The 21,797-nt window shown below is 43.9% G+C and overlaps 1 protein-coding gene and 1 pseudogene across 2 annotated transcripts in view; both read right to left on the reverse strand.

Moving 5' to 3' along the window:
- The window catches only part of CCDC33 (coiled-coil domain containing 33), a 181,491-nt gene that overhangs the window by 113,862 nt on the left and 45,832 nt on the right, over positions 1-21,797 (reverse strand). For both annotated transcript variants that reach the window (XM_061595008.1, XM_061595007.1), the window contains exons 4-8: positions 21,101-21,192; positions 20,673-20,793; positions 6,063-6,186; positions 3,152-3,285; positions 992-1,063 (exon numbers count right to left, since the gene is read on the reverse strand). In XM_061595008.1, the coding sequence (XP_061450992.1) occupies positions 992-1,063; positions 3,152-3,285; positions 6,063-6,186; positions 20,673-20,793; positions 21,101-21,102 (453 nt within the window). In that variant the 5' untranslated portion in view covers positions 21,103-21,192. The remainder of the gene's footprint in view (positions 1-991; positions 1,064-3,151; positions 3,286-6,062; positions 6,187-20,672; positions 20,794-21,100; positions 21,193-21,797) is intronic.
- LOC133370076 (5S ribosomal RNA) lies at positions 3,662-3,780 on the reverse strand (annotated as a pseudogene).

Genomic DNA, 21,797 nt, shown 5'->3' on the forward strand with positions numbered 1-21,797 from the left:
GAGTGCAGCCTGATGCAAATGCAAGCACAGGTTTCAAACAGAATTGACAAAATGAATGGGAATTTTTTCCCCTTCTGAAAATTTGAAATCTGGATGCTTTTGATTTGTTGACATCTCTGGATTGATTTGATTTTGGCAAGCATCAAAAATGAAATGTCAGAAGTGGCAAATGACCAGTTACTGAGTACTACTGCATGCTGTCTATAGGATGCACATGCTTGCTAAATAAATACTAGTCTTAGGCCAAACTTGCACTGCCCCGGTAAGCAGCAGTGACACTGCTGTTATGCGGGTGTCTACGCACACTCCTGGTCCAATCCTGCCAGCCACTCCTGCCACCCTTTGAAAAAGTATATGGGCCTGGGAGCGGCCTTTTTAATTTCCCACAATGCCCCAGAGCAACACAAATCTGGGGGCATTCTGGGAAATTTAAATGGGGGCTCCCAGATCCAGTTGGAGGAGGCCCACCAGAATAGCCTTTCCTCTGGGCTCCCTCCAACCTGGAGCCAGCCCTGAAGGATGGGATCAATCTTAAAACAAAATATAAAATATAGCTCTCCACCATCCTCTCCTTTAATGGGAGATAGATGCCCTATATTGGAGTGGGCAACCTTTTTTCTGTCGAGGACCACATTCCCTAAGGGTTAATCTGTTGGAGGCCACACATAGATTGTGGGTGGAATTGCAGTTAAAAGTGGGCAGGATCAGAGATGAAGGTGGGTGGGGCCATCCCCTTTTCTCTCTCTCTGCTACTGCCATATTTCTCCTCCTTTTCACCCACATGAAATCTGGCTTAAGGCTGCATGAACTTGGGCTGAGGGTCACATGGATGATGGAACCCTAGTGGAGCAGGTTGCCCATCAGTGTCCTATAAGGCCCGTCTGAGCTGTCCTGTCCCACTTATTATGAAAAGTTATCATCACAGTGCAGTTAAGAAGCTATGATAACCCACCAAGCCTATTGATCTTGCTGGCATTTCTGTTTGCCTCACCTCTGAACTGATCAGCTGAAGACCAAGCTGGACGGTTGGGACTTCTCCAGTGCTGGTTCGCAGATTTGTATTCTGGGAAACAAAAGACAAAGGTCAGTTTGAAAAGGTCAATATGCAATATGCACACTTTACCTAGCATGTGCTGTATGCATTTTTATACTCATTACTTGGTTGAAGTGCATTGCAAAATTCATAGAAGTCCAAATTTTGAAGAATGGCTGAATTTTGGTTCACACCTTGTTCAGGAAGTGAAAATTTTGTACATTTGCCTTTAAATGTGAACTGAACCAAATTTATCCCCCATACTTTGTTTGTCCTCAGGGTCTGGTCATTAGAGGAATTATGCCTCTGGAGGTTCCATTGTAACTATCATGGCTGAGGTTGGAAGAGGTGGAACACTCAGTGATGAATTATGGACTACAATTTAGAGTAACTTTCTCCTGCATGTCACCAACTGCTTTCGTCTGGACTAATTTAACTTAGTAGGGTCTCCAGGGAATTGATAATTTGGAAAATGTATATCTTATCTCATCTATATTTGTGTAAGATTATTGTCATGGTGTAGTTCACACAGCTGCTGAGAAATGGTGATAGCCCTGCGAACTACAGCATGATGACAAGCAGGAGGAGAAGGAGGCAAGGACTGGAAGAGAAGAGGAGGCTGAGGCAGAGGAGGAAGATTGGGTGGTGGCAGTGAGATGACAATTAGGATGAGGAGGTGTGACAATGACTGAAGGAGGACAGGAGGCTGAAGCAGAAGTGGAGCAGATAAGGAGGCAGAGGCAGCAGCTGAGGAGGAGCCTGAGAGGAGGGAAGAAGGACTTGGGGAGGGGAGAAGCAAAAGGGACAGCCCTGTTTGCTAAGGAGGTGGGCCAGGGCCTGAAGGAGAAAATTGAGGCAGAGGAGGAAGGGTAAGGGGCTGGGGAGGCAGAGGCGGCAGCTGAGGAGGAGCCCGAGAGGAGGGAAATAGGACTTTGGTGGGAGCAAAGGGGACAGCTCTGTTTGCTGTTGAAGAGAGCCATGAGGGACAATTTGTAAAGGGCTTTGTTCGTGCATGCGGCAGGCATGACTGGGCCCTTGGGCACAAGCCTGCGCCAAGCCTGCGGTGCCATAGCCTAACTCACCAATGCAAGCTGTGTAGGCTAATAAGCTCATCCATGCGTCTCACCTACCTCTCCTATCCCTGGGAATGATGTGCGCACTGCGCATGCCTGCCTGCCATCAACCAAGATGGCGGCAGGGTTGTCAGCCCCTTAACGGAAGCCTCTGCCACCATATTGGTTGATGGTAGGCATGCGTGCGCAGCCCACACATCATTCACAGGAACAGGAGATCCAGGTGGGGCGTGTGTGCAGGCTTATTGAAACCAGCTCTAACTATATTGTGGGGGTGCCTGGGAGCTCATACTCTGCAATCCGTGGCAGGGTTGGGAGGTGACACTGCCGCGGATTGTGGAATGGGAATGCTACCCTCCCACCCTAGGGAAGGCCCCTTCAGCCTCCTCCCGGGCTGCAGGGGCCATCGACCAGGGCCCATCCTGGTCACCCTCTGGCAGTGGCCCTGTGTTTACCAGTATGCTTCTGAATGCCAGTTGCAGGGAACCTCAAGTGGGAAGAATGCTGTTGTGCTTAGAAACTGCTTGTGGGCTTCCCATAGGCAACTGGCTGGCCACTGTGAGAACTGGGCTAGATGCTGGGCTAGATGGGCCTTTGGTCTGATCCAGCAGGCTCTTCTTACATTCTTATGTATAAAATATACTTAAGAAGATGAAGAAAACATAAAAAAAACCACAGTGGAATGTGAATTGTTTAATTTATTTCCCCCAACAAGTATAATCTTTAAGCTTAAAGTCCCCAAAAGTCAAAAACACATGTAAGATGATAAATTTGACAATGAATTAGAAAATGCTAGTAAAAAATGAACTTAATTCACGTTCAGTTCACCTGGCAATTTTGGGGAAAACTTACAGGTGCAGTTCAGGGATTTTTGAACGCATTTAGAAAACTTCATTAAACCAAACAAGTACTTTCCAAGTTCTGGGGAAAGTGGTGTGGCTCTTTGGAGCAGGGCTAGCTAGAACCCAGAACAGGACCACTGCTATTTGGAGGTTAGAATACACTACAAGATTTTGTTGCAGATATTGCACATGGCTATTATTACCTGAATGGGAAGGTTTTCTACACGAACACCTTTCCTGCTGCTATCTGCCACAAGCTTCCGATACACACGATTAGTTAGTGGCAACACAGAGAAGCCCAAGTGCTTTGGTGTGACTTCCAGGCTTCCATCTGAATCTGGTGGGTGGGCAAGGAGGTGAGGATAAAATGTATCCATTAGTTTCTCATTACAGCATAGCAGGAGATCCAAGATCAAAGACAATTTGCAATTGCTCTTCCCTGTGAAGTCATGGAGCTATTTAGGGATGCTTCCATAATCCTCCTTGTCCCAAAATTCTCCCTGAGTTCCCAAGTTCCAAACGAACTGATTTTGTCCCCAAGGGGAATCGATGCTTTGGGGTGCTGAATGAATAACCTGGTGTCCAACCTGTTGTTGTTATATGCCTTCAAGTCAATTATGATTTATGGCGACCCTATGAATCTTTTATATTTATATTCGTAGGGTTTTTATGGTAAGAGGTATTCAGAGGTGGTTTACCACTGCCTTCCTCTAAGTCTACAGTACCTGGTATTTCCAGGTGGTCTCCCATCCAAGTACTAACCAGGCCTGACCCTGCTTGGCTTCTGAGATCAGACAAGATCGGGCTTGTTCAGGGTAGTATGGCCGTAGGGTGTCCAACCTAGGAGGTCTTATTTTATGGAGCTGAGACTTCACATATCAGAGAATGCTGCATTCTTAACCAAAACTGACAATCAGACAGAGTGACAATCAGACAATCAGACACAGTGAGTATCATAAGAATATAAGAGGAGCCTACTGCATCAGGCCTGTGGCCCATTAGTCCACATCCTGTTCTCACAACGCCTGCCAGATTCACACAGGCCAGTCAAAAGCCTATGGGAAGCCTGCAAGCAGGGCCTGAGTGAAAAACTACTCATCCGTCCTGTAGCTTCCAGCAACTGGTATTCAGAAGCATACTGCCTCTGACAGTGGAGGTAGTCACGATCCAAATCTGAATTGGCTGTCTTACACCAGATCCTACTGCTGCTAACCATCACACCTTGTCTTAGAAACAAACCACATGCCCTTTCACCAGTAGTGGCTGGTGCTCACTGGGACAGCTTCAGAGAAGATGGCTGCATCTGAGACCCTTTTCCAGGGCCCTTCTTTGAGGGAGGCTTGTGGGAGGATGACAAGGGAGAGGGCCTTTCAGTTGCAGCTCCCCATCTGCAGAACACTCCCTGGTGAGGTCTACCTGGTGCCATCGCAGATATATTTTCAGTGCCAAGTAAAAGCAGACTTCTCCCCAGGCTTCTACAGGGCTAGGATGATGACAATTTTTGCTATTAGAGTGCTGCCAAAGCTTCCTGTGGCTGTTGTGCAGCTGCAGAGGGTGGAGGTTGTTTTGCATATTTTTACAATTACAAGTGTTTTTGTATGAATGTGTTAATATTATAATGTATCTATGCTTATGTTTTTAAATATATTATAAGTTGCTTGGAGATCTCTCTGTGACAAGCACCAAAAAGTCATCATCATGAGCATCATCGGTTGTATCCAGTGCTAGTCCTACAAGGACTAGATCCATGGACTAAATGGACTAAATTAGGTCCATTAATTTCAATGAGTCTACTCAAAGTAGAATTAGTTAAATACCACACATGGGGTTGTTGTCAACTAAGTCCTACTCAGAGTAGACCTATTCATGAACCTAAGTTATTATTGTTATAAAATTTATTACCTGCCCTTCACCAGTAGGTCCTAGGGCAGTTCACAACAACATAAAACACATTATCAAACAAATTACATTCAGGGTCCTAAAATATCTTTCTCTCAGTGCATTAACTTTAGCTGGCCTGTTCTGAGTAGGATCACTGTTGAATACCACCCATTATGGATGGGTGAGAATTCTGCTGAATTTGGATTTAGCACCGGATTTAAAAATAGTCCTCACATTCTCTATCTTTGAGGACTGATCCTGTTTGCTCCGAACTTCAGTGGGTTTCCCCTGATGCCAGATTTTCCACTCAGATGTATCGCTCTTGTACAGATTTTACTCACACCATAGTGCGGTAGTACAGGTCTCCCTCTATCTGCCGTCCCCCTCCATTCGAATAATCCAAGCTCCAAGCGGAAGGAAGCAAGCTAGGTCTCGCCCACATTAAGGACTCAGGGCTTGTTGAGGAGGGAGGGCACTGAAAGCTGCTTTCCTCCTTTCCTTTCCAAAAGGAAAACAGCCAGTCTCTGCTTGCTAACATGAAAACTGACCAGCCTCAGTCACAGTGGAGGAGGCGGAGGCAGAGAAGCAGCTTTCCTTTATTGATATTTCCATTCAAAAATATTATTTTATTTATTTATTTATTAATTATTTGATTTATATTCTGCCCTTCCTCCCAGCAGGAAAGAACATAGTGATATTAACAGCAATATTTTTGAGGAGGGAAAAAATCCAACCAGTAAAAGTAGCAGATAGTGGACAAAGAACAAATTCAAATCAATACTGCCTATTAGGCTGACAGAAGCAGCACTGGCCAACAGATCCCATCGCTACCACCCATAAATAACAATGGCAGGGAGGATGGCAGGGAGACCAACAGTAGGTGGCGCTAGAGCCAATGACAAGCACAGCCAACTAATTCTAGTTTTCCCCCCATCACCATCCCTCCTGAGTTCTACAAGGACAACACTGAGACCAAGGAAGAGGAAGGTGACCGGCAGTGTCACCTGCTGGAGTGGCTGTAAGTAAGAAGGCAGGCAAGCTGGGGTGGCTGAGGGCAGACTGAGGTGGTGGGGCTCTAATGGATCAGCCACAACTACCTTTCACCCTTCAATATGGGTTTCTCTGCAACTTAAGATATCTGAGAGGGCTTGCAGTCTGCCTAGTCCTATGCCTTTCCCTTGGAAGACACAGAAGTCCCCGCCTTCCCGTCATCTGCCAAAAAGAAAGACATACTTGCTTTGTAGTATTCAATCACAAGGGCGGTGTCATCTGAGAAAGCAGTGGCTCCATCCCTTCCTTGCAACAAGAAGGATGAGTTCCATGTTGGCTGTTCAGCAGGCCCACCAGCTGGAGAAACCTGAGGTTTGGGGGCAAGAGGGAGGAAGCTCAGTCAGCATATCAGAACAGAGACAAGTGGGATCTGCAACCAAGTGTTGACATGCAGCATGCTTCTGTTCTGGATACTCCATTCCATTCCCATCCCACCTGGTTTTCTAGGTTCCTCCCTTCTTCTTGTCTATGACAGCCAATCAGCATTCCGTGTCCACTTCACACTCTCAGTCTTCACTGGGATCTTTCTGGTGTCCTCTCACTCACTGAGGGTTTTTTCCCCTTAAAGATTTTTGTACTTCTGCAAACTTTCCACAGAGTCTTCTGACAACCTTCCTCTCATGCATGAGTGGGGCGTTTGGCTACTTGAAACTTTAATTTAATTGCTCAAAGCCATAGGCCGCCACAATAAAGTGCAAATACAAGTACAGATACAAATACAGATTCTAGGAACATATATAAACATTAAAAAGTGTGACGGGGCATGACATAGGGCAGTTAACAAGGCCACCTTCCAACCCAGGATAAAAAGATTAAAAAGCATCGGAAGTTAGGGCAACTCCTGTGCCGCCACTAATTGTTTTGCATATTTGGCTCTAATTTTCCCTGCAGCCAAAGCAAAGTTGGCCACTTGTTGCGTTAGAAAGGCATCACTGCCAACTAGGAGGATACATATTTGTTCCGGGGGGGCCTGTTTGACATGGAATGGATAATAGGGAGAAGAAATTTCAACCTCGGTTCTTTATAGAGGGGACATCTCAAAAGATAATGGATGATGTCCTCAACTTCTCCTGATTTGCAAATACAAACGTGGAGGTGAATTGGAGTGTTATTGTATCTCCCTTCTAGCATAGCTGAAGGCATAGTTTGGAGGCACTAGGCTGTGAACGATCTTCTCAATAGGGGGGCAGATAAAAAAGTAAGATATTGCTCCATGATAAAAGTCATTTTGAACCAGGGGTACCAGAAAGAGGGAGACGATTTAGTGGAAGAGTAGAGGACCTATCTTTTGGAGTACAGATAAATTCTTTCCTTCAATAGTTGTTTCGCCCGCATAGAGGGATGGGAGGGTGGAAAATCTATGTTAATCCCATAAATGGCCATGATAGATTTAGTCCGGTTTAGCCAGGTAATGTAGGAGGAAGTCTGTGATTGTTCAATAAAGCATTTTTTGGGGAGGCGGGCATCGCTCATGCATGCGAGTCTTAGCCAATACGTGGCCAGAGCCGCATGAACCAGGGACTCTATAGCATAGAGGCCTGTCTCTAACCTTAGAAAAGATACAGGTGTGCCTCGAGGGATTGCCAGGATAAATCGGATGAAAGCATTTTGAACTTTCTCCGTTTGGCTACATAAGGACTGGTACACAGAGAATTGGGATCATATGATTATGAGCACCTTTTCGTGAACCAGGACACTGTAATAAAGTGGCTGGTGATGATCACAATCACCCTGGATTCAATCCCTAGAACCTCCAAGTAGCTTGGGAGAGACCCCTCTCTGAAACCCTGGAGAACAGCTGCCAATCAGTATAGACTGCTGTTCTTCAACCTTGGGTCCCCAGATGTTCTTGGACTACAATTCCCATCATCCTCAGCCAGTTTAGCCACTGCTCAAGGGATCAAGGGAGTTATAGTCCAACAACATCTGGGGACCCAAAGTTGAAGAACACTGGTGTAGGCAATACTGAACTACATGGACCAAAGGCCTGACTCAGTATAAGGTAGCCCTATGCAGCCCCTGATATCTCCTGTTTCATCCCATCAGAGTTTCCGTGTGTCCCCTCCTTGCTTTTCCTGGCTTTTAAAAAGGTTTTTCTCTCACTTTTTTCTATATAGTTTCAAAATAGCTGAAAAAGGCAGTGTTTGCCATTAGAAGGAACTGCTTGGCTACTGTGAGAAGAGGATGCTGGACTTGAAAGGCCATTGGCGCTCTCTCTCTCTCTCTCTCTCTCTCTCTCTCTCTCTCACACACACACACACACACACACACACACACACACACACACATGGGATAGACAAATATGTTCATTTTGCTTTTTTGCATTTTCTCATTTTCCCAGCCTTATGTCCAATTCACTCCAGTTCTGCATCAATTTGCAATTTTTTTCTAAAAAAAATCCACACAAAAGTCCACACACAAAAGTCCATATGCATTTTTTTTAGGTAGATGCTATATTCATTTCTGTAAGAATCTGCCCTAATATAGTGTAGTTTTGTACCTTCTTTTTGTACCCCTTCTTTGGTTGGAGAACTGCACCACAAAATTCAGAGAATGCCAATTTCAAAGGATAGCTGTGGTTGAGTTCACTTATGGGTTCAAGGAAGCCCACATTAGATCAGTTTGCATGAAAATGTGAACTGAATGGATTTCTCCCTCATCCCACTTCTCATTTTTCCAGTCTTAAATTCAGTTCTCCACATTTCTGCAGCAATCTGCGGGTGTTTTTTTTTTAAAAAAAAATCTTATGAAAAATCTCCAGCATTTTAGTGCAAATTTCTCCTAATAAACACATTTTTGTGGGCAGTTTTGACTAGCATACCCATTTTTGCAAGCAATTTCTCATCATACAATGCATTTTTGCATGCCATTTTCACTCATATAGTCATGTTTATGTACACTTTCCCCTAACATATGCATTTTTGTAAACATTGTTTGGTTGGTAAACCACATTGGAAAATTTGAAAAAATGCAGATTTCAAAGAATGTTGTTTTTCGGTTCTCACATTGTTTTGGAAAGGATGGATTTGATAGATTCAGATTGAAATGTGAACTGAGTCAAATTTCTTGCCATCCATAACAAACATGCGCCTTTTTGAGATGACACATTCAATGCCTGTTACTCGAGTCAAGCCCAAATGACTCTGTCAAATGCAAATGCAAATATACACACACATATATATTTCCAGTCCCCATAACAGCCTGGAACATAGGACACCCAGGTCAAATATTCTCTATAAAAACCATGTCATGGAATTGTTCAGGCTGATGATAGAGAGATGGCAAAATGACAACACTATCTAACTCATCTGGGGCTTTGATCTGCTGTGCTTTTTTAAAAAAAATCTGCATGTGCCAAAACTGAGGATCATGATGATCATTTGTAACAAAGGTGATATTTCTGAAAATGCACAAGACTGGATGATTCCGTTCATCCCTATAGCTGCTGGCTTTTGCTGGCAACTGCACTGGCCTACTAACATTCCTAGTTGCTCCTACCAAGCCTGCTTTAGGCAGCATGGCGGTTCTCAAGAGGTCAGCATTAACATAGGGCTCCTGTCACCAGGCAAATATTGACAGAGAAGACCCTTTTAATACCCTGATTCCATTACAGAGCACTCAGAGAGCCATACACGGCAAGGGGCAGCTTTCAGATCCTGCTTTCGGCTTGAGTGAATATTGTTTGCACAGAATCTGAGCATTCACATGGGAACAGTTGCCCGGACTTCTTGCATATGCATGACCAGGCATCAAAGCTGCTCAGTGTTTGTCTCTGCTTGGAGGTAGGACCCTCTATGGTAGTCAGCAAAATGAGACCATCAATAAATGAAAGAATTTATGCAATTCATTAAATGCTTCATCAGTCTTAGCAATGCTCATCCATGCATGCAGCAGCATGTGTATGAAAAAAAAAGCACAGGCTCCAGAAATCTACAGTATGTGAACATCAGTGATGCACAAAACAGGGAATATTGCACTTAAATTTTAATCAAAATCATAGCCTGGGACTTCTTGGAGGAGTAAAGTTCAGCCAGAAATCCAACAGAGAATCACAAAGCACACAAGTCTGAGCCTCTTTTTGATAAGGGATGAGAAAATCTGTTCGTGTTGGGCTGTCTCTCTCATTATCTCTATTTCCCACTTCAAGTTCTCTGTATTTCTACACTAATTTGCATTTTTTAAAAAAAAGTCCTCATGAAAATTCAGCCGTGTGAATGTCTCCTAATATACGCAGTTTGTATGCCATTTTCCCTAATGTACACATTTAAGCAATTTCCCCCAAATATAATGCATTTGAGAGCCAGTGTGGTGTAGTGATTCGAGTGTTGGACTATGACCTGGGAGACCAGGGTTCAAATCCCCCCACAGCCATGAAGCTCACTGGGTGACCTTGGGCCAGTCACTGCCTCTCAGTCTCAAAGAAAGGCAATGGTAAACCCCCTCTGAATACCACTTACCATGAACACCCTATTCGTAGGGTCACCATAAGTCAGGATCAACTTGAAGGCAGTCCATTTTCATTGTTCATGATGCATATTTGTATGTTGTTTTCACTAATGTGCATTTATGTGCACACTTCAGCCTAGTACACTGTTCTTCAATTTTGGGTCCCCAGATGTTGCCGGACTACAACCCCCATCAGCCTCAACCAGCTTAGTTAATGGCCAAGGATGATGGGAGTTGTAATCAACAACATCTGGGTACCCAAGGTTCAAGAACAGTAGCCTAGTATGTACATTTTTGTTCACATTACCTGGCTGGAGAACTGCTTTGTTGGCTATCAATTTGGACGGCTTTAAAAGAAGATGAGACAAATTCATGGAGGAAAAAGCTATCAATGGGTCCTAGCGATGATGGCTGTGCTTTGCAACCATAGTCAGATGCAGTATGCTTCTGAAAATCCACTGCCAGTAACCACAGGAAGGTAAAGTGCTCTTGCACTCAGGTCCTGCTTGTGGGCTTCCCATTGGCACCTGGTTGGCCACTGTGAGAACAGGATGCTGGACTAGATGGGCCACCAGCCTGATCCACGAGGCTCTTCTTATGTTCTTATGTTTACAAAATTCGGAGAGGTGCAAATTTCAAAGGATGGTCGTGTTTTGATTCGCACATTGATTTGGAAACTGTGAACCCGGTATGTTCACCTTTAAATGCAAACTGAATCAAATTTTTCTCTCATCCCTATTTTCCATATACATCTGTCTCAGCCCTCAGTGTAGATTTATTATTATTTCATGTTGAATTTTGTTTTAAAACCACTTTGGGATATTTTAATAGGACAGCAGTATAAAAATGCTTTACATCAGCCATCTCCAACCTGTGGCTCTCCAGATGTTGCTGATCTACAACTCCTATCATCCATCTCCATTGGCCCTGCTGGCTGGGGCTGATGGGAGCTGGAGTCCAACAACATCTGGCGGGCACTGGTAAAGTTACTTTAAATGAACAATGACTAAAAGACTGCCAGCTGTGCAGCCAGAATAATGCACAATTCATGGAAATTAGTTTGCAGACCCTGGGATTTCGCAGCCTAACATTCAAGACATCTTTGGGTCTACTGGGAAGCTGAAATAAAATAAAATAAAATAGCAGAGAGCTTACCGCTAGATAGGTTTACAACTGAGGCCCTGAATCTGTGAACAAATGACAGGCATTTTATGATAATGAAGGTTTTTGGCCAAGGTCAAGCACCAGGGAAACGTGAGAGGAAGAAGCATGACAGCATGTTGAGGTGGGGAAAACACTTGTGGCTGATATCTGCAGGACTAGGGAGGAGGAAGAAACTGGATTCAGTTCACATTTAAAGCTAAATCTATCCAATTAGCAGTTTCCAAAACAATATGAGAGCTATCCAATTTTCGCAATGCAGTTCTCCAGCCAATGCTTACAAAAAAATGCATATATAGGGGAAAATGTGCAAAAAAAATGAACATATTAGTGAAAACATACAAAGATGCATTATATTAGGAGAAATTGCCTGCAAAACTGTGTACATTAGTCAAAACAGTCTACAAAAATGTGTTGATTAGGAGACATGCAAATTGCTGTAGCAATGTGGAGAACCAAATTTAAGCTTGGAAAAAAGAGTAACAGAGAGAACAGGAACTGACAGATCCTTCCAACCATATTCAGGGCTGACGCTTCCTAGCTCAAAGGAGAGCTCTGATAGCAATGAGCCTCTGAGGAACATGTGCTGAAAGCAGAATCCCAGATTGAGGACACCTTCAAATAAAGGACTGCCCTCTGACACCCCTTCAAATAGTCAATTGACCTCTGTACACCACTAATGCAGTGCATTCTGTACTAATTCAGTGCTATATATTTATTATTTATTAATTAAATTTATATCCCACCCTTCCTCCCAAAAGGAGCTCAGGACAGCAGACAAGAGATCAAACAATAAAAACATCTTAGAAACATAGGAAGCTGCCTTATAGCAAGTCAGGCCATTTGTCCATCTAGCTCAGTATTATCTACACTGACTGGCAGCAGCTCTATAGGGTTTCAGGCAGGGGTCTCTCCCAGCTCTACCTGGAGATGCCAGAGATTGAACTTGGGACCTTCTGCATGCAAAGCAGATGCTCTACCACTGAGCTACAACCCTTCCTCAGACAAAACATCTTAAAACAAGCCCACTACACATGCAGACGGGGTTAAAGGTCTCTACTTAAAATGCTTGTTGAAAAAAGGAAGGTCTTCAGTAGGCACCAAAAAGAGTACAGAAATGGCTTCTGTCTAATATTTAAGGGGAGTGAATTTCAAGCGGTAGTTCCCACAGTACTAAAAGCCCAATTCCTATATTGTGTGGAATGGATCTCCTGATATGATGGTATCTGCAGGAGACCCTCACCCAGAGTGTGCAGTGATTGTTTTGTTGTTATGTGCCTCCAAGTCGACTATGACTTATGGCGACCCTATGAATCAGTGACCTCCAAGAGCATCTGTCATGAACCACCCTGTTCAGATCTTGTAAGTTCAGGTCTGTGGCTTCCTTTAGGGAATCAATCCATCTCTTTTTTCTACTTCCTTCTGTTTTTCCAAGCATTATTATCTTTTCTAGTGAATCATGTCTTCTCATGATGTGTCCAAAGTATGATAACCTCAGTTTCATCATTTTAGCTTCTAGTGATAGTTCTGGTTTAATTTGTTCTAACACCCAATTATTTGTCTTTTTTGCAGTCCATGATATCTGCAAATCTCTTCTCCAACACCACATTTCAAATGAGTTGATTTTTCTCTTATCAGCTTTTTTCACTGTCCAACTTTCACATCCTTACATAGAGATCGGAAATACCATGGTCTGAATGATCCTGACTTTAGTGTTCAGTGATACATCTTTACATTTGAGGACCTTTTCTATTTCTCTCACAGCTGCCCTCCCCAGTCCCAGCCTTCTTCCGATTTCTGACTATTGTCTCCATTTTGGTTAATGATTGTGCCAAGGTATTGATAATCTTTCACAAGTTCAATGTCCTCATTGTCAACTGTAAAGTTGCATAAATCTTCTGTTGTCATTACTTTAGTCTTTTTGATGTTCAGCTGTAGTCCTGCTTTTGTGCTTTCCTCTTTAACTTTCATCAGCATCCGTTTCAAATCATTACTGGTTTCTGCTAGTAGTATGGTATCGTCTGCGTATCTTAAATTATTGATATTTCTCCCTCCAATTTTCACACCTTCTTGGTCCAATTCTGCTTTCCGTAGGGATGAGATGATCTTTCAGGTTGTCTCTCCGTACATTCAGTGTAATCAGAGCCCTCAGTTACTGCAGTCTGTACATTGCAAGTGGAGTGCAAAGACTGCAAAGATAAGACATGTGCATCTACTGGCATCTATTCAATTCTGACCTGTGGTGAGCATAGGGTGGATGGTGAATATACTAGATCAGGTGAGCCAATGCTATCTCGATCCCCTCTCCATGCAGTGCATCAAAGATGTGCCAGTGGCAATGGTTGGCTGGACATGATGCCAAAAGAATGCCAGGGAGAGTGACAGCAGTTCTCAAAAAAACGGTTTGTGTTCTGCTCCTCTGGAGTGAAGCTTAAAGGAAAACTGATCACTATTTTTAAAACTCACACAGGCAAAGAGAGACAGATGTGGAGTGAGTATATTGTTAATTGTACCCTATATAATTTCTAAGGCACATAACTGTATGTGAGCATACAGTTTCTCTGTGAGCATGGACTGGACATGCTGTGTGCAGGCATCCAAGGAGTTAAATGGCTTACAAAAATGGACATTCAAAAAAGGGGGGAAGGAGGAAGGGGGAGAATACCATGACAGTTCAATTCCCTCTGTGCATTAATTTGTAATTCAATTGCTAAATGCAATCCTCTACACAGAAAGCATGATTTATGGTATGTAAGGCAAACCACACAGGGGGGTGGGGGTGGGTATCACGTTTCTGTCCGTCATTCCTTCGGACCTCCTTTCCTGCTTCCAAGGCAAAATAAGAGATATCAGCATTCAGAAGCTGTCCCTTAAAGAAAAACACTTCAAGCCCCATTACTGATTATTCTGATCCCAAAGCTAAACTGAAGACATTGTTCACTTTGCCCTGAGGTTGTTAAAAAAAGGGGCTGCAGAAATCATTGGCACTCTCATAAGGAAGGCGGGGCTTTCTAACTCCTCTTCATTTGGGTGGGAGATAACAGAAATCTAGGAAGCTGCCTTCTACCAAGTTAGATCATCTAGCTCAGTACTGCCAACACTGATTGGCAGCAGCTCTCCAGCATTCCAGACAGGGGACATTCAGAGCCTTATGTGGGCACTGAACTAGGGAAACTGACAATAGCCCTCCCATGCTGCTGCAACCAATGCAGTGGTAGACTGTCTCTGAAGATGGGGGACCATCATGGTGCACAGGAATGTAGGCAGCTGCCTTATTCCAAGTTGGACCATCTAGTCCAGTGTTGTCTACACTGACTGGCAGCAGCTCTCCAGGTTTTCAGGCAAAGCTCTCTCCCAGTCCTACCTGGAAGAATTGAACCTCGAACCTTCTGCATGCAAAACAGATGCTCTACCGCTGAGCTATGGCCCTTGCCCGTGAAATAGTCCAAGGCTTCTCCCTTTGAGAGAGACAGCACTGTCTGAAGCTGACAAGGCTGGCTATTGATGATGTTGGACTTCAACTCCCATCAGCCCTAGCCTGCATGGACAATGGTCAGGGATGCTAGAAGTTGTAGTCCAGCAACATCTGAAGGGCTAAAGCTCAGCCATCCTTGAGACATAGGTACACACACTTTGTAATGGGGCAGTAATGCTGACAGCCGAAGCTCAGAGAGGTTGTTTCTTATCTCAGTCATCTTCAGAACACTCCGATGAAGCAAGTCATAAATACATTTTTCAAAGCATTTTTTCTAAATATAATACATTTGTGTGCACTATTTTCAGTATGATATGCATTTATATGTACACATCACTTGGCTGGAAAACCACACTGCCAAATTTGGAGAAGTATGGTTTTTGAAGGAAGGCTGTGTTTCCATTAATGAATTGCCTTGATGCAGAAAGGTCCCAGGTTCAATCACCAGCATCTCTAGGTAAGGCTGGGGAAAGGCTCCCTCTCTGGAGAGCTGCTGCCAACCAGTGTAAAGGCAGCTTCGTATCATGCATTTTCTAACACCCTACAACGAATAGGTAAAAGAGCCAAGAAGGGAGCATTTTATTACAATCAAATGGAAATGGACTGCCTTCAAGTTGATCCTGACTTATGGTGACCCTACGAAGAGGGTTTTCATCGTAAGTGGTATTCAGAGGGGGTTTACCATTGCCTTCCTCTGAGGCTGAGAGGCAGTGACTGGCCCAAGGTCACCCAGTGAGCTTCATGGCTGTGTGAGGACTGGGTTGTGTCCAACACCTTAACCAATCAAGTGGTATATAAATTGTGTTAAAAATAAATAAATAAAGCCAGATTTAAGGATCCCACATTTCCTCCGTTGGGTCATTGAATGGGAAAAAACCAACAGCCAATTAAGGTTTTATTAAACACTTACAGGACGTGCGAGGAAAGGAATAAATTTTCTCAGCCCAGATGGCTCAGTTGAATCATTTATGTCACCATATCTGCATCCTTTCTGCCAACTCCGGCTGGCACCATGCCTCACCAAAGACCTACCAGCCAAATTGGGATAAAACCCTGGTTTACAGGACTTGGCTCCAATGTTTTCCCCTTTAGACTAATATTTTCCTCCTGCAGGTGCATCCCCAGGGGGGAGATTTCTTTAGCTGCAGGAGCTGAAAGGAATCAATTTCGGATGGCACTTCTTTCATCTTGGCAGGAAGAGACGCACAAGATAACGTATCTGTGGTCCAGAAAGTTTCTTGGAGCAGGCTTGGGAGGAACTAAAGATGTGGAAATTCACAGCGGGCAAGGATGAAATCCAGCCTGAACTTCACATTGTAGGATCAGCAAAAAGAAAATAAAAAAGACCACATTCAGAGCCCCCCTGCAGTTGGGGAGAGCAGTGCAAACTTCTGTTACACAACCCAAGTTCAAGGTTCTAGTTTTGGTGTACAAAGCCCTATACAGTTCGGGACCAGGATACCTGAAGGACCGTCTTACCCCTTATATACCCGGTCAATCACTGCGCTGTGCCGGTGAGGGCCTCCTGCAGATACCATCTTATCAGGAGGTCCGTTCTGCACAACATAGGAAACAGAGCTTTAGTGTGGCGGCACCTACCCTGTGAAATTTCCTCCCCTTAAATATTAGACAGGTGCCATCTCTGCTATCTTTTTGGTGCCTTTTGAAGACTTTCCTCTTTCAACAAGCCATTTAAGTTGAGACCTATTCCAGTCTGTGTCTATGTTGGAATTGCTTTTTAATATATATATATATATATATATATGTTTTTAACCCTTTTTAAAAAAGATGTTTTTAAAGCTTTTTTAAAAATGTTTTTAAGTTGTTTTGTTTTAATGTATTTTAAGGTCTGTTTTTATGATGTTTTAAAGTGTTTTTAGCACCTTGTTTGCCACTCTGGGCTCCTGCTGGGAGGAAGGGCAGGATATTAATCAAATAATAAATAAATAAGTGGGGAACTTGCTACCCAGAGGCCATATGCAACCCTCCATGGCCTTCAGTGCAGGCCTCCAAGCTCAGAACGAGTGGGAGACTGAATAAATGAAGGATGGATGGGGAGAGAGTCTGGGTCCCTGTGTGTGAATGGGAGGGAGAGAAAGAGGTCAGCACTAGTAAGCCTCTGCCCTGGATCTTTCACCTGTTTCATCTCCTGTGCAAAAATTACCACATTGCCTGCTTTTTAGCACCTCCAATTTTAGTTCAGTCCTAGATGCATCCATAGCCAGCTGTGCCAACCTGCTGTCAGCTGGGCCTGTCACATGATTGCTGCTGTCACCCTTTACGCATTGAGCAGGGCCTGGGCTGAACTTTGGCACTTGTGCACAACCACAGCTTTTAAACCTGCTGTGCAATCAAATGCCAAAGGTTAGACTGGGTAAAGTTTTGCATATGGCCAGCAGCAACAGACAGCAGTCATACACCTGACCCAGCCTTGTATACTGAAGTCAGGAGGGCTAGTGTGGCAGCATCTACACTTTGGAACTCCCCACCTATTGACATCAGGCAGGCACCCTCATAGTGCTCTATTTGGCACCCGCTTAAAATATTTTATGTTTAGGCAAGCCTATCCAGACACATAGAAGTTACATGCGTCTTAACCTGTTTTTAGCATATTGTTGATTTTAATTGGTTTTTGAATGTTTTTAAATACCGTTTTAACTGTCTTTTTATTCATAAGTTTAATGTTTTTTGTAAACTGCTTTGAGATTTTAACAATCAAGTGGCACATAACGTTTGTTAAAAATAAATAAATAACTAGTGTTTACAGACACAGCTGCCACTTGCCCAACAGCTGACATAGTTGTCTGAATGAGTGAGTACACAGCTAGCAAACCTTTCCCTTCCTCTCGGTTCCTTAGATACAGAATTCGCCCACTGATGTGGCTGTTGCATATATGTGGGCTGCAGAAGAAACACCACAGCACACTGGTAGGCCACGTGCTTTGCATGTTGAACATTCCAGACTCAGTCCCCAGCATCTCGAGGTTGAGCTGGAAAAGGCTCCCATCTAAACCCCTGGAAAGACCTTGCCAGGCATGCAGAAAATACTGAGCTAGGTGGACCAATGATCTGACTCAGTATAAGGCAGCTTCCTGGGTTCCATTTGTGAAGAACAGGAAGGAGCAACCAAGAGTTTGGGCCACATTCATACCATCTATTTATCCCACTATTATTCCACTTTAAACAGTCATGGCTTCCTCCAAAGAATCCTGGGAAGTGTAGTTTGTGAAGAGAGTTGTTAGGAGATCCCCATTCCTCCCCACAGAGCTACAATTCCCTGAGTGGCTTAACAATCAATCCCTTTTCCCAGGGAGCTCTGAGAATTGTAGCTCTGCAAGGGAAACAGGGGTCTCCTAACAACTCTCGGCATCCTTCGCAAACTACAGTTCCCAGCATGCTTTGGGGGAAGCCATTACTGTTTATGAGTGGAATAATAGTACAATAAATGTGCAGTGATACATTGGAAAACTTGCTTGAAATATTCCTATGTTCAGCCTGTTCTGCAATTCCCTTTAGTTCACAGACACCTTGTCTTTCTATTACTTCATTTTTTAAATCCCCAATAAAATAATTATAACAGTAATACAACAACAACATGTTTGCTAGGACATCTGGATGTTCAGAGCACTTCATGTTGACCAATGAGGTGAAACTGAGTCCCAACAAGATGGAGACCTTGTGGGTGGGTGTTTCCTGGGTCTGAGAATTAAGCAGGATGCCTGCTCATCATCATCATCATCATTTCAATTTGTATGCTGCTTTTCCATAAAAACATGCCCAAAGCGGCTCACAAGAGCTAAACAACACATACCAATACATCATTACAGTTAAGTCTAATGTCAATTCATTTTAAGACAGAATATGAAAATGGCATTGCACTCCCTCAGAAGGAGTAGGAATGCAGTCTGAGGGTCTTCCTGTATTCATCATTGTCATTGGAGCCCAAGTGCCTTCAAAGACTAGGAGCACCTTTTATCAGCTTCAGCTGGTACACCAGCTTTGGTCATTCCTGGACAGGAATAGCCTGGCCACATTGACCCATGTGCTGGCAACCTGAAGACTGGATTACTGTATTGCACTAGATGTGGGACTACCCTTAAAACAGGTTTAGAAGGCACAGCTAGCGCAAATGCAACAGCTGGACTGCTGAGTGGGACAGCAGTAGAAATGTGAAGGCCTGGGGGAAAATGGAAAACTTTGGAAATAAACTGTTCCCCCCCTCATTTTGGGGGGAATGACAAAAAAAGGTTTTGGGGGAAAAATTTTCCTTCCCCCCCCCCAGGCCATCACATCTCTAGGCTGCATGCCAGTCATATTTCACCAGTTTTGAAGCAGGTGCACTGCACCAGCTGCCAGTTTGTTACTGAGTTAAAACTTAAAATGTTCTCACTCTTCACTCTGAAGGAACTGCTGCTCCCATATTGACCTGCCTGTTTGTGAAGGGTGGGGAAGCTTTTTCAGCTTGAGGGCCACATTCTGTTCCAGGCAACCTTCCAAGGGCCACATGCCAATGGTGGGAGAAAGCCAGAGGCAGCAGCGCATAGAGCAACAAATGTGAATGTCACCTTTGCACAGCAGGCCTCTTTCTGCACTCACTCACACATCCCTCTCTGTCCTCCATCCAGACAAGCAAGAGGCAGTTCAGAATTCAAGGACACATTCTAGCCAGTGAACACTTGCAATGCAAAGCAGTGTCAGTGAGGCATGTGGCCTGGGAGAGTTTCAAGGACCAGACAGAGAGACCTGAAGGGCTGCATTTGCCCCCTGGGCCTGAAGTTCCCCACTCCAGTTAAGAAAATTAGAGGAGGCTCTCTTGATGTCAACACCCTTCAATGAGACACAGCACATGGCAATCTGAGGTGGGGGGCTTTTCTGTGGTGGTGCCTGCTCTATGGTATTCTCTCCCCTCTGAAATAAGGCAGGCACTATGGCAATGACAAGCTTTCGATCCCTGCTTAAGACCCTGCAGCAGCCTTTCCCAACCTTTTGGTCCCCAGATGTTGTTGGACTACAATTCCCATCATCCCTGACCATTGGGCACGCTGGCTGGGGCTAATGGAAGTTGTAGTCCAACAACATATGGGGACCCAAAGGTTGGGAAAGGCCACCCTACATCTTACCCAAGCTTTTGCTGGCCACTAATTCTCAGCATGGAATAATGCTTATTGCTGGCTAGAGTGGGTGTTTGTCATTGTTTTCATGTTTTAATATCCATTGTATCATACTGTATTTTGTCAACCACTCTGGTATTAGATGAAGAGCAGTGTATATAAATATTTTCAAATAAATAAGAGCAAAGGTATATCAGGGATGGGAAATCTGCGACCCTCCAAATGTTGTAGGACTCCAACTGCCATCATTCTTGACCATTGGGCCTGGTGCTTGGGGCTGATGGGAGTTGGTCCAACAACATCTGAAGGGCCACAGGTTCCCCATCCCTGAAGTATATCATCTTCTTATCCTTACAACAACCTTGTATGGTAGGCAAGTTTATTAACGCTTTTCTTACAGACAGAGGGCTGAGGTTGAGAAAAAGTGGCCTGCCAAAGTCAGCTAGCTAGTTCATAGTGATGGCAAAATTTGAAGAACTTGCCATTTGCAGGACCTTCCCAATTTATAGCGCAGTCTCTTAACCATTAGGCTACATCAGCTACTCAACCAGCTTTTATCCGTCCCATGCAGAAAACTCTCAAGCAACACTTTGCTCTTACCTGTGGGTATCCTTGGTTGGTGACTTGTGGGACATCAAAATCCTCCATTGTGGGATCTGGGAAGGTAACATGAGTCTCTGGGACTGGAGGAGCATCAAGAGGGCGAGCTTTCATCTCTTTCCTGTTGAAAGAAAAGGCATTCTAGGAGTCATGTATATATCTACCACTTCAGCAGTACGTTGCCAGGTGAGGAGATACCTACAGAATAACTACGCAACCCTAGGCATTTTTCCTGAGAAATAGGGATGGAAGGATCTGTCAACTTCAGGCTCAACAGGCTCCCACAGAAAAAGCTACACCATTTGAACTGCTTGGGAAACAAGGCCTGCTGATCAGGCAGACAGCCCTCAATTTTCAGGAACCAACCCCAATTATAAGCTGTTTGCCACAGTTTCTCTCTCGCCGCCCTCTTTGCCTAAACTACTTACATGTAAGCTGCGATGTTGTTCACAATCCTACTAATGGCCAACACTTTGCCGTCGGGTTGTGCGAGAGGCTGATTGATTCCCTTGAGAAAAACCTGAAATCAGAAAGAAAGGTGGCTACTCATGAATACCTGGTAAGGCTCTTGGAAGGGGTATTCATAATCGCCAGCTTTACCTCCCCAAAATTGCTTTCTAACCAACCATAGTTCCATCAAATTCAAGGGTTTTGAAAGCCATCCTATAAAACCCAATTGTGCTGAGCACTTCAGTCTTTTAACACATTTTGAATGTATCATTAAGATCCCAGACTTCAATGTTGTGCAGAGGGAGACCCTGTCCAGACAATTATTTGACTTCAAGGGGAATGTAGAATTGACACTTCAAGCGTATAGGGGCACATAATCCTTTCTATTCTTATCCAAAACATGAGCATAGCCAATTTTACTGCTATGATTTTATTCACTTTTTTGGCATGTAATTTTTATAGGGAGGAATGTAACAGACTACTTGGCCCTATTATGAGGAACTTTCCTGGTAGGTCATTGGATTGGTATCTGAAATAAGCTTACAACAGAGTCAGTGGCCAAAGGAGTCTTAAGAGGATTCTTTTTTCATATTTGTAATCTCTTTTGTTTTATCTTCTGCATTTCTGTATTTTAACTATTTTGTTTATTGATTATTTTATTTATTTTAACGGTTT

Source organism: Rhineura floridana, chromosome 14 (genome assembly GCF_030035675.1).
Source record: "Rhineura floridana isolate rRhiFlo1 chromosome 14, rRhiFlo1.hap2, whole genome shotgun sequence".
Classification (NCBI taxonomy): Eukaryota; Metazoa; Chordata; class Lepidosauria; order Squamata; family Rhineuridae; genus Rhineura; species Rhineura floridana.